Source organism: Fomitopsis serialis (assembly GCF_022376445.1).
Source record: "Fomitopsis serialis strain Sig1Antser10 chromosome Unknown B0H18scaffold_99, whole genome shotgun sequence".
Taxonomy (NCBI): Eukaryota; Fungi; Basidiomycota; class Agaricomycetes; order Polyporales; family Fomitopsidaceae; genus Fomitopsis; species Fomitopsis serialis.
Genome location: NW_025955059.1, coordinates 23,240 through 36,250, shown reverse-complemented (window position 1 = coordinate 36,250; position 13,011 = coordinate 23,240). Strand labels below are relative to the sequence as shown.

General features: G+C 59.2%; 2 protein-coding genes across 2 annotated transcripts; both read right to left on the bottom strand.

Moving 5' to 3' along the window:
- Positions 1-1,468: 1,468 nt before the first annotated feature.
- Positions 1,469-3,251, bottom strand: B0H18DRAFT_1033848 (uncharacterized protein). Its single transcript, XM_048030205.1, has 5 exons — positions 3,086-3,251; positions 2,986-3,033; positions 2,766-2,965; positions 2,440-2,703; positions 1,469-2,333 (listed from the first exon to the last, which is right to left on the bottom strand). Exons 1-5 carry the CDS (start codon positions 3,183-3,185, stop codon positions 1,923-1,925), a joined length of 1,023 nt encoding a protein of 340 aa, XP_047888441.1. The 5' UTR covers positions 3,186-3,251; the 3' UTR covers positions 1,469-1,922.
- A 3,141-nt stretch (positions 3,252-6,392) lies between these two features.
- B0H18DRAFT_1033839 (uncharacterized protein) lies at positions 6,393-8,446 on the bottom strand. Its single transcript, XM_048030204.1, has 7 exons — positions 8,283-8,446; positions 7,828-7,935; positions 7,726-7,768; positions 7,647-7,667; positions 7,562-7,593; positions 7,259-7,402; positions 6,393-7,047 (listed from the first exon to the last, which is right to left on the bottom strand). Exons 1-7 carry the CDS (start codon positions 8,396-8,398, stop codon positions 6,825-6,827), a joined length of 687 nt encoding a protein of 228 aa, XP_047888440.1. The 5' UTR covers positions 8,399-8,446; the 3' UTR covers positions 6,393-6,824.
- Positions 8,447-13,011: the final 4,565 nt, after the last annotated feature.

The following is a 13,011-nucleotide window of genomic DNA, read 5'->3' as shown; positions in this document are numbered from 1 at the left end:
GAACGCGGCATGCCTTGATCCCAGCCTCGGGGGTGGCGGCGAGTGCAACATCAAGCAAAGTTTGATCTTCAAAGACCCAAGCACCGAAGCTGTCGGGGCCAGCGTTCTCCGTCGCGAGCCAAATCTTGGTCCGAGTCCAAGGACAGCCATACGGACTTGGAGGTGTGATGCTTGCGAAGGGCCTTGCCGGTACACAGATCCCGCTTGCAGATGCTGTACACTTTGTGCGAACGACAGGTTCATAGCAATCCAAGTGACACCGGTTGCCAAGACGCATACACCGACTCATCGAGCCCGTAGATCCCGGACAGCGAGACGACCGAGTAGTGCGGTGGCAGTGCACGCATGAACACAACTTGAAGGGGACAGGTTTTGAATGTAGGCGAGTATGACAGCGCTGGGAGACGATGATGGTCGTAACCAGATTGAGGCCAACGAGTCAGGACTTCCGGGCAGCCTGAAGGCGTTGAAGACATTAATGTAAGCGCAGCGCAACGGACAGCATCCCGAGAAACGTTGACAGGAGTGACGCAGGTACCATAAGTAGCAGGGCCGTACGAGACAGCTGCTGTGGCGCACAGGACCGGCCGAATGCATCAAGTTCAATAGAGTGCTTTTGGGGGCGATGTGACAGCCGCACCGGCAACTCTGTGAACCCAACCGGTGCAGCCTCGTGCTGGGAGCGGGCGCCGCCCGTGTGTCGTTTCTCGCGGTCTGCTCACCGAAGGCGACGGCGCTAGCTCCAGTCCGAGTTCCGTGAGTTGTCACGGCCCATGAAGGAGAGTTCGGGCGACGAACTTACGAAGGCATGCCATTCGGATCGAGGGTTTCGAATATCAGTGGACGGACAGTGGTGGACGGCGGACGTGAGCCAATCGCGCAGGTTCCGAATTGACAGGCCCCTGCATGCCCGCGCACGCTGGGGTCGTCTGACTTGGCTCCGAGTCACCATGCCTGCGTTCTGACTGTGCAGGCCGCGGCGCGAGGCTTCGGTGGCATGATGGCGACTCCCGCATCACGCCACGACCACGGCGAGTGGAAGGTGGGCGAGCGAGGGGACACGCGCGCAGAGGCCAGCCGCCGTGCTGACGAGGCTGCCGCGAGCCCGGAACTCGCGTCAGGATGAGTGTGCGCCGCTCAGTCACCGCGCACGCGCGAGCCATCGCAGCTTCGTCGCCCCATCGCACGCCGGCGGGACGCTGACAAATGCACCATCACTCAGCCGCGCCGCGTCACGCCCGTCACGCTTTGTCAACCGTCCTCAGCGGCATCCTCAGCGTCGTCCACCTGAGCCTCCCGCGCCGTCCCGACTCCCGACCATCCGATCTTTTGTTCTTCAGTTTTCCGCACTCGTCGGCCGCGGGCGAGCCGGGAGTCCACCGAGCCCACGCGTTGGCCGACTCGACGCCGACGCCGCGGCGACGCGCAGCGCCGAAAATAGTGCTGCCACCTCATCTCAGATCTGAATTTTAGCCTCTCCCCGGCCAAGCCGGGTCCGCTCCGGCGTACCTCAATGAATCAGGGCCGTTCGCTCCCGATGTCGAACGTTTGTCGCTCACAAGACGGAAAATTTGCGTGCGGTTACAAGGACAATTATCGTGTTGTGTTGTCATGATCGATCTAGGTACAGACAGTGGCTGGTGTTACAATGCAGGTGAAACAAGCAAGATCGGTATGCGTACAGTACAGGGGCCCTCCGGGGGATTATGCAGTATGTAATGTAGAGGGAGGGGAGCGGCTTCTAGAGTACGTGGAGCAATGCAGGATGCGAATGTTGCTGGGCAGCTGTGCGCTGGCAGAATGCGAAGTGAGAACGAAAAGAATAGATAGCTATAACGAGCGTGCGTCTCGCAGCAGCCTTACGCGCTGCGCACTTAATTTTAGGATCGAAGAGTATGAATAGATAGGATGCAGATGCAGGCTCATACAAGCACTTGCGGCGCATACGCCGCGGTGGGCGGAGCGAGGCTCGGATGTACCTGCAGTGGCCGGCACGCGCCCGACGGACAGCGCTGCCTCGTCTGCGAAGCCCCGCGCGCGTGCATGTTGAACGGAAGAGGGAATGCGTGGAGGAGCTGCAGCGCCGAGGACATCCGGTTGTGGCCCGAGCTGCGCGGCTGCGCAGACGACTCGGACTGCGTCCGCTGCACCTGCTCGCCCTGCGGCTGCTGGGAGCGCTGCGCGTATTCCTGCTGCACCGCCCGCGTCTGCGGTCGCCAGTCGAGCTCCATTTCGTATGATGGTGGCTGTGCGTGGACGTGCGCAGGCGTTGGTGAGGGGAGGACGACGTACTGTGGCGCCGGGGCGACGGCGGACCCGAGTGAACGAGCATGCTTGAGTGGGGCGGAGACGGGCGCGGGAGCGTAGATGGGTACGTCGGCGGCGTGCGCGGCGAGCCGAGCGTGCCGGACGACGCCGACCGTCAGAGTCCATGTCGACGTCCGTCGAGTCCGAGTCCGAGCTCCAGCGCGACGCTGGGCGGGTGCGCACGGGCGACGGCGCGGCGCGGATGTGGTGGTGGTGGGAGGGGTGCGAGATGGCCATGATGGCGGCGTGGTGCGCGAGGACGTCCTGCTCGGACACGCCGAGCTCGAAGTCGAGCACGTCGAGGAACTCGCGCTCGATGCGGCCGATGTCGCGCTTGCCGAAGATGCCTGTGCAGAGCGCCCAGTGCACGTTCTTCAGCGTTGAGTCGTTCGTGTACTAAGTGGAGTAATGATCATCAGCATGTGTCGGAAATGAAGGGGCGGAAGGAGATAGCGTACCTTGTTCGCAACGATGAGAGCGCCAAGGAAGACACGCTCGCAGGCCCACTGCTCGAGGGCGATCTGGAGGTGTGGCTTGGCACGGTCGATGTAGGCGAGGGTGACGAGGAGGGCTGGGACCTTGATCTCTGCCTTGTGGATCACGTCCGCGACGAAATTGGTGAACTTGGCATTTTCTGAATGCCGCGAGAGGGAGCGACCTCGTGATGAGATGAGGGACGACCCAGGGAGTAGTCGACAGTCTCAACGACGGTGTCTACGATGTGCTCTGTGGAGGTGTGAGGGGTATGATCTACATGCCGAAAGAGGAAAGGACTGACCGATGAGGTTACGAGACAACTCGACCTTGATGAGCTGGAGAAGGGCTGGGTTGTGGAGGGAGGGGTCCACGAGGGACGCTTTGTGCACGGGAATGGCCATCTGGATGCGGGACGAGGAGGGGAGGATGCAGGGGAGGCGGGGACTCGGGGCGCAGTGGGTTCATGGCTGGACGGAGGACGTATTATATGGATCGCAGTGGGAGGGCCCGGGGAGGCTTGGAAAGCGGTACGATCTAGATCGGCGCCGTAGGCCGCAGAGATTGCATGTGGCGGGCGTAAGCAGCCGCCTCGGATGACTGGATGACTCTCCTTCTCCGTCACACAGGCGCCCACTCATCCGCCCCCAACGCACATCCCCAGGCGCCCGCCGCGTCACCCAATCGGCCGCTCGTCCCATTTGGTACCCGCTTCCCCGAGTCACACCGAGTCACCCTCCTACCGTCACCCGTCACTCCTGCCCGCCATTGGCTCCCCCCTGCCGCCGTCCTCGTCCGGCGCACGCGTCCACCACTGTTCGGATGTCCCTGCCTGCTCCGTTCACGACCTCTTCGTCGGCCCTTCGCATCGACGCCGCGACGCAGACGGTGGGGCGGCTGGACCCCGTCCGATGTCCCGTCTGGGCTCCTGCCACATGCTTCGATGCTCACTCTGCGTGCCTCGCCCGATCTGGAATTTGCTACCGCCACCAGCAGCGAAGGCGATCCTGCGTGCTATTCCTTGACACCGCCTATCGTCCTCGTCTATGTCTGCTATCTATCACACTCTGTGTAGCCTGGAACTCTGCCTGCGTTCCAGGCCTCCTGCCCATCGCTTTCACATGCTCCACGCACCCGAGTAACTCGGAATCATTCGAACGCACTCATCCGCAGGGAGAAGCAGGGAGCACCCGCGGAATGACGCCGTCACGCCAGTCCTGCCATCCGGTTGCGATTTTGACCACCCGGATGTCTCCCAGCCCGTCGTCATATCGCACTCGACGTTCTCCAGGCAATTCCATCACTGATCCCACGACAAGCAGACTATGCACCTGGTAATGTATCGATATTCCCTTCCATCCGTAATGCACTGTGCGTGCGCACAATTTTCTCTCTTCCTCCGTGTCTCTCGCCACGCTTCGCAGCCTTCTGTCGTCGGCTTTCCTCCATTCTCATCCGCGCACAAAGGCCCCCATCCCGATTTCCGCGGTGCACTCAATTAGGCACCGACCTAACACCACCTCCCTCGGCCCCCGCCGATCCCACACGCTCCGCGCCCAACAGGGAGGCATCTCCGCGCCACAACTCTCAACCAGCCCCCGCCGCGCCCCAATGTCACTGTCAGGCCGGCGAACGCCCCAGCGTACCTACCGACGAATGTCCATTGTCCAGGACGTCCACCATCAGTCCACCATTCAGACGTGTCTGTGTCCGGTGCTCGCTGATCGTCGCCGCCACCGTGACCTGCCTTCCCTTCGATTCCGCCGGCGCTCCTGGCTTGCGGCCATCCGAGTCGGGCAGCGATCGTGACAGACGTCGGGCGTGACGGCGAGCCCGCGGAGGTTTTGGACAGATGGGGCAGGTGCACCTTGGCGATGCCGGGCGCAGCGGACGTCCGTATTGACGCGACACACTCCCGCAGTACGCCTCTACTTAGCGATTCCTGTACTGTTGCATTCAAGACAGTTATTTGACACCGGCTATAGTGAGCGCGGATGGTGTGCACCGGTGTGGCTGCCGTAGCCCGCGCTGTGACCTTTTTGCGCATCTGTTGATCGCTAGCGTGTACGACGCGCCGGCCGCGGGCTGTCGATGGTCGGTAGGGTCGTCTCCCGGCCGTCCAGGACGAAGATGAATAAAACATGTTTTACTTTGCTTTTAGTTGATCGTTCATCCAGGGCGTAAAGCGCCGGGGCGCGCGAGACGCGCGTGTACATCCTGCTAGTCTTTGATGACACCCGCTGAGCGGTTTCTACGTACCGGTGAGTGAGCCTCATCGATTTGCTTCTCGTCGGCTTGACTGTCCAGTCATGATGGCCTGTGTACGATGATGTTCGTCCACGCTTCATGCTGGCTGGTCACTGATCGAAATCTACCTTGCTGTAATCACAGAGGGCGGCTGCGCAGTGTCATGCAGCCTACTACGGGCTCGTCCTTCCGAACCGCGTCGGACTCGTAGAGGTCCGCAGGATGCAAAGCTCGGCTTCAGAGTGGCATCAAGCCCGGCCGGCACGGCAACGGAACGAATTTGGTGATGGCGCCCACAACGCGATTTAGGCTGGCTTGAGCGCCCGCTAGCTCTCCGCGCGCGCGATCCCATCGAGCCCTCGCAACGTCCCGGTCTGGGGAGCGTGTCGCTCTGTGCGACGAGAATGCGCGTTGTAAAGGGCGACTCGGAGCGGTTGCATGCCCAGCGAGAGCACGCCAAGGTACGAGAGGTCCTGGCAGGTACCCAGCTGCCTAATTTGCCGGCGATGAATAAGATCTCATCTGACATCGGGCGTAAGGATCGGGGACTCTCGTCCACGTGCACGAGGCCGGTGCGCGACGCGTTGACTGCGCCGCGGTCGGCGCGCAGGCGCTTGACGGAGTGCAGCGTGCCGTACCGTGACCGCGCGTTCGAGGTGTACGAGTGTATACGCGTCACATTGCACGGGGAACACGTATGTACGCAGCTGCGGTTGTCGACGGACGTTCGTATGACTGCGACGGCTCCCTTCGAGGACGTTCGCCCAGGTGCTAGTAGGGGCCCCCGCTCAGCAAGGGCTTCGCTCGGAGTCTTGCTAATACTGCAACTCGGTCACCGTCAGCTCGCACTCAAGCTGAGCAATCATCCCCACCCACTCATTGAACCATCCCGAACCCCCCTCGCGCATCGGGCCCAACGATTGCGACTTGTTCGTCGATTACTCATCCTCCTCGAGTGAGACCATCTCCCGCCCCGCCCTGTGATCGCCCAGACCGGTCACAAATCCGAGATGGGGATTCGCAGTTTGTTTGTCAGCCGTGGCGCCTGCGCGGAATGGGCGGCTAAGCGATCTAGATACGAATTGTAGGAAGGCGCGCGGGCGCTTGACGGTACCCGACATAGCGTCCTTTTTGCTGGTGTTGGACGATACGCCCAGGCCTGTTACTATGCATAAGACCGGAGAGCGTCAACAATTAACTAGTCCATCCGGAAATGAGATCCTGTCTTTGATAATTATCGATGAACGGCGAACTGATCCACCCCGAGGCGGGATCGTTAGTAGGTACTGGTTATCTACCTTGGTCTCCTCGGTGAGAGCATCTCAACAATCGAACCAACCACACTGTGATCACACACTCAATCCGTCAAATACGGTGTTTACGGGCATACGTGTGACATTCGTGACATGAAAGACATACAATATTAGTGGATTACTTGATGAGTGGAACACGGCGAGGACGAGTAAACCACGCCCTCGCAAGAATGGAGAGTGTCCGCACGACTGTGCACCGATCTACAGGAACCTACACCACACCGGCACTGATCGCTTCATGCGTCCGCCTGAGAACGATTGCCTCCATCAACCTGAATGAGGGGCTACAGTCTCGACCGTGTCACCCGCCCATCACCCCACCCGGGTCCACCACCCACCAGCAACCCCACAGCGACACCATCAGCCGTCAGCCCTGGCCGAAGCACACTCCTATCTCGTCGGACGCACACCACGTCGTCCCTCGTTGCAGCATCCCGCCGCCGACCGCAGGCCCAGAATCCGCGAAAACGCCGCCTGGCCCACTCAGGGCGCGGAAGAGTTCGGCGCAGTCCCCGGAGCAGGTGTCGCACCCGCACTCCCCGTGGGCGCGGTCTCCTTCGCCTTGCCCTTGTTCGTCTTGCTGCCCTTCGGTCGCCCGCGCGGACGCTTGCCCGACGGTTGACCGTCCGCGCCTGAGGTGTCCTCTGCCGCGCGCTTGTTGGATGTGTTTCCCTTCTCGGTCTGGAGGCGGAGCTCCTTGAGGTACCTGCACAGCAAGACGTCAGCTTGACGGGCCTCCGCGATCGACTCGGAACGAGCCGTTGTGTGGTAATGGGATGTCAAAGGCGAGATGGTAAGAGCATTGACAGGGAGAAGAGAAGCAGGTACGGGTGGAGTGCAGAGGGGAGGAGTGCACCGGGAGAAAGGACAGTGATACGAAATGAACGTGCGGAGCGATCGACTGAATGGACACTGACTGCGTTGATTTCTCTTCTAATGTTTGTTGCAGGCTAGGCAGGGGCGCCTGGCCGAGCTCTTGCCGCAGTCTGTCGACGTCCGCTTTCGCGGTGGCGTATTCGGTGTCGCTGAGGGCCTGGATCTTCTGACGCAGGTCCGCGCATCTATAGTGGGGTGTGAAAGTCAACATCTGACATGACATTTGGGGATCTGCCACTGCGAATTTGTGACAGATAGCGAAGGGCGGCGGACAACAACATAGGTGGTTGGGGATGCTATCAAAAGGCAGAAAATGGATGGGGTGCAAGGGAGGTGGTACGCACTCCTTGTTCAGCGTCGCTTCCATCAGGTCCGCCTGACGGATCGGAGTAAGTTACATAGTTTCAAGGCACATATTGGACGTTGGACCTTGTCTCGATCTTCGTTCACCTACAGAATCGGTGGGATTTCAATGCGGCGTGGACAGGCATGGCATCGAAGTGCTAACCTCGCGAAGACAGTTCAGCAATCTAGCCCTTTCACTCTCCAATCTATTCAATGGCAGTCATGAAACACTGACAACTGCGAGATCTGAATAACAGCAACGCACTTGTTCTTCTGCTCTTTGACATCTTGAATGGCCTTCTGCTTCTGGTCTAGCGATGCATGCGCCGACAGTATATGTGCCGTGTGGAGCTGTAGGGTGAGCGCATGTTTCCTGCGTGACAATGGCGGTTAGGACCTTGCTGCGACATCGGGGGTGTAAGTCGGGGACCGCGGTAGCTCAGACCGCGTGTGCGCAGACGGCGGGCGAAGTCACGACCGGACGAGCAGTGGCACTCGCATACTCGGAAGACGCGAAAGCACCGTGCGCCGGACCAGGATGCGCACGGATCACGCAGTCAACGCCGCACCAGTCTTCAGGATTGATCGCGACGGCGAACGTCCCACCGGTGTCGAGCGGGCATGAACGCATTCCGTATGGACCCGTCGCACACATCGACCGGGCATAGATCGTCCGAGGACACAACCGGGCAGGATGCGAAGATGGCATGCGATACGTACTTGAGCTCGGCGGTTTTCGCGAGCTGGACGAGGTTCTTGGTCCAGTCGCCGCTGGCGAGGAGAGGCTGGGAGGAGGAGGTCGCAGAGGAGGACGCTGCAGCCGCGCCGGTCGCCATCGCACGCGGGTCGGTGAGATTTGCTGGGAGAGCGGACGAGGGTTTCTGGGGTGACTGCACGCAGGGGCCCTCCGGTCACCGTGCCCCCGCAATTTCTCCCTCCATCGTGATTGGCCCGGGAAGAACCGGATTGCCCTTTTGGGCAGGTCAGTCCTCGTTGGCCTTGTTCGACGTTACTTTCAACGTTCCGCTCAATATGTCGGTCTGTCTCAACCATGTACTCGCGCAATGTCTGCGTTGACTTCTTGGCATGCAACTGCACATCTCACTGGCTTTTCTTCCTGTGGAACCCGACCTTGGCTGTATTGCTGCATGTCGAATCTTATCCCGAGGATCCGAGTCTCCACTCGCGCCGAGTATCAGTAGCCCGCTCTCCGAGGGCCCGGGATGCCGAGCAGTCAGATCTTCTCGTGTGGGTGAAAGGGGACGTTTAACAACATTGACGAACAGTACGAGGGAAGTCATGTTAGGTATGTAACAGATATTCTTGGTGCTACGTTCGGAACGAGACTACGCTCATGCTTGTCATTGAAGGAGGATAGACAGAAATGCGACATTGATCGAAATGAGACTTGAGCCCTTCTGCGCAGAGCGATCGAAGCGAGTTCTCGAAATTAACGTGCCTCGATGGCCCGTGGCTGCCACGTTACTAAATGGCACGCCGCGCCCTCATCTCGGTAAGCACGTCCACTAGCAAATCCTCCTCGTGAGTAAGATCCCGCGGGCGTGGCTCATTGTTGACAAGCTGCAGCATCGTCTTCTTATCCACGACGTACACGCGCTGGTCGTCGAGGCCTGCCGCCTTGAGGTTGTCTCTCACCGTCTGTTCGGTGTCATGGACATATTCTGCGCATGCCGTCCTCCAGAGCCGCTTTCTCTCGTCGCCCCTGCCATTGCCTCTACCGTTTCCCACCTTGTCGTCCATGCGGTTGCCGATGTGCTGCAGCGCCTTCGAGCGGACGATGTATGCGGGGACGTTCGTCAACTTGCAGCACTTCAAGATAGCGACGTCCGTCTCGGTGAAACGGCTATCGATGAGGAGGACGATGCAGTTGAACATGTACAGACCCTGCCTCCGGAAGTACTGCGCCGCAGGTTGGTTCAGCGTCCCCGCGCCGGGGATGTCATACCACACGAACGGGTACCACCCGAGCGGGTTATCCGGCAGGTTGGGGTGGTCATACCGCGCGAAGACTCTCGTCGTCTCAGACGTTCCCACTGGCGCTGCGCCGGGGTCGTTGTTGTTCAAGCCGCGGATCGCGTTGATCAGGGAAGACTTGCCGCTGCCCGCCGGGCCAGCGATGGCGATGTGGATAAAGCCTTCCTTATATCCTAGGCGACGCCTCGTCTCCGCGATTTCGCGTGTATTGCGGAAGGTCATGAACAGACTGTTATCGTCCCGCTCAGTGCGCTCTCTTCTGAGCTGCTCCTCGAGCTGCCGAAGGCGCTCTTCCGCATCTCGCATGGCTGGGTTCCTGCGCAGGGCGTCCGCGTTCGCCGTGCCTGCGATGCCAAAGGTAGCTGCTGTGGCCGCGATGCCCATCATGGCGATTGCGCCTTCTGCGATGAGAGACGCGTGGGATATGCGCGGCGGGAGTGTCGGCAACGATACTCAAGTAACAGGAGATGCCTTACGGCCAGTCAACAGCAATGATACGAGAGACGGCGGGGGAGGGGGAGGGGCCGCCCAGGGAGGCAAACTTGCAGCCGCACCCATGATGCGGTTTGCACAGACTACGAAGTGGACTGGAGTATGCGACTTTGTAAGGATGGCCCGCCGGACGCTGGGAGTTGGCGTTGTCCGCGACAGAGGGGTGCACAGTGGGGAGAAGTATCAGAGTCCCGCGTATTATATCGTCTGGATTGTGGGTCTGGGTTGTGGGATAGAAGCAGTTCATGCAGTAAGGTTTATTCTCCACGTTCGACTCAAGCTGATCATTGCCTCCTTGCTCCTCACAGGCGGTTCAGAACTCACAAGGAACGGTCACGTGGTTTAGAGGTACTATTTCTGGGACGCGTTCATTCTTCTCCTGACGCGACTCGTCAGCTCTCCGGGTGATCAGGATCAATCCAGACCATTATAACCCGTTACAAGTTAGAAAAGGATTGTCATCAAATCCCGGCGAGCCCCGAGTCAGTCCAATGATCTCGACGATATACGGCGGCCGAGCAGAAGCGCAGGTCAGTAACAGTCTTGGCAGCGCACCCGGTCGTGGAGGGAGAGGATCTCTAGCACACATGTGCACCCCCATCGCGTCGTCCATCTAGGCATTGCGGCGGATGAAAACGTTATCTCAGCTGCAGTGCTCAAGCTCAAGTGACTAGTATATAGGGGCACTCCACACATGTCAGGAGTGGCATTCACGGTCCAGCCCTCCAAGCTTGATACGCCCATTTCATAGTTTAGCAATAGCAGCCCTCAAGCACCTCGACGTCGGGGAAGGACTCGGACAGTCGCAATGCTCTTCGGCCATGATTACTGTGGCATCCCCTCGGTGTCGCTTCCGCGCTGCCGGTCTCGTTCGCCTCCATGCAGGCATCTTCTAGCTGTGCCCGAGGCAGGCCAGCACTTCCCCGTGTATGCACACGGTGTTTCGAGATGATGTATTGTTTGCCAAGAAGCTGCTTGGGCCCTACACTTGAAGTGAGTACCGGTTGTCCGCCCTGTCGCTATCGAAGCCAACGCTCATCCGCTGACAGGACGTTTCGTGATCTGAACGATGAGAGGAAGAGATTGCGGGCTTTCGATGCTGCTCCAGCCTTCGTCGCTCACCAGGCATCTCTAGGCCTCCCGCCGACTCTGGAGGCCGCCTCTTCGAAGGCTTCATCGAGATCCACGCGTGCACCGTGCACTTGGCCCTCGGCACTGCGCTGCGTCACCAGCGCAGAGAGTATTAGTAGGTCCAATGAGTCGAATGGACTGTACTATCGGTCGTATCACTGCAGGGCATGTTCGTCTACTAGTAAGTATACACTGATCGTCATAGCGAGCCTCAAACCTACAACCTTGATGGTGGTACAACACAAGCAACAGGCCCTTCAGCGTCACGTGCTATCGTACACGAATAACGCAGTATTCTGAACTTCAGGTAGCTACGTATGAATCATGCGACGTCTGTGAGATGACTATTTGTTGATACGCCTGTCCACCATCTCCTTGACCGCGTCGAGCAGCAACTCCCTCTCGTGAATCATGTGCTCCGGGTTCTGCACTCCCAACGCTACCTGAAGCGTTGACGCCTTGTCCACGATGTACACGCGCTGGTCATCAAGTCCCGCCGCCTTGAGGTTGTTCTTCACGGTCTGTTCCGTGTCCTCGATGTACTGGGCGCGTGCTTTCGTCCAGCGCGCTCCGTTCTCCTCATCATCGTCATCGTCCGCTGAAGTCGCCGTGTCATCCATGATGTTCTTGATGTGCTGAAGCGCCTTCGAGCGAACGATGTATGTGGGGATATTCATCTCGTGGCAGCAACGGAGAATCGCGATGTCCATCGCAGTGAAGCGAGTGTCGAAGAGGACGAATACACAATCAAAGATGTACAGCCCTTGCTGCCGGAAGTATTCGACCTCGTGCTGGCTGAGCGTCCCCGCGCCGGGGATGTCGTACCACACGAACGGGTTCTTCGCCACGTCCGGATGCTCGTACCGTTGAACCTCCATCGTCGTCTCGGACGTCCCCACCTGCGCTGCGGCGGGGTCGCTGTTGCGTAGACCACGGATCGCGTTGATCAGCGAGGACTTGCCGCTGCCCGCCGAGCCAGCAACGGCGAAGTGGATGAGATACTCCGAGTAGCGAAGGCGGCGCTTCGTCGCCTCGAACTCGCGCATGCTGATCAGCCCGGCGAGCATGTCCGCCGTACGCCGCTCCTGGCGCTCCTGGACTAGCTGCTGCTCGAGCTGCCCGACGCGTTCCTCCATTGCCTTCATTGTAGGGTTCTGGCGCATTGGGCTCCTCTCGTCGGTCACAGCTGCAGCGCCGAACATGGACGCAAACAATGCGATACCGGCCATGACTGCTGTACCTACTGTGGTAGCCAACATGCTGTTTAGTCAGATCAAAATGCAACAAACCAGCTAGAACAGGGAAATATTGTCTGACCGGGAGTAGAGAGTGTCTCCATAATGCCAGGCGGAGGAGGTGGAATAGGTATACTGGGGGCACCACCCATATTCGTATGTATGGATTGACCGACGTCGACGCGATGTACGATGGATGGGTTGCGGCAAGAAAGCACACCGCCATGGCTACCATTAATCCAGCCATAATTGACATTCGTGGGCACAGAAGCAGTTAAGGTTACGTTCAACCAGTGTCCACAAATTTAAACTTGAACGAGAAGAGGAACGGTCACGTGATACGTATCTACTTCCTAAGTTTCGGAGTTCCTGAGGTCGGACTCGTGTTGTCCTCCTACACGCTTCACCGTCCGGTACTATGGATGCAAGTTTACACAGCCCAGTCACTATAGGCGGCGGGACTGCCATGCTCATCTGCACCCGACGACTCCATTGCAAGACGCGGGAGTTCGAGTCTGGCTCAACTGGACCGTGACTCAGCCAGTGACGTTGCTTCAATGGATGTTCGGAAAAAGCGGTGAGCATGTTCACATGCA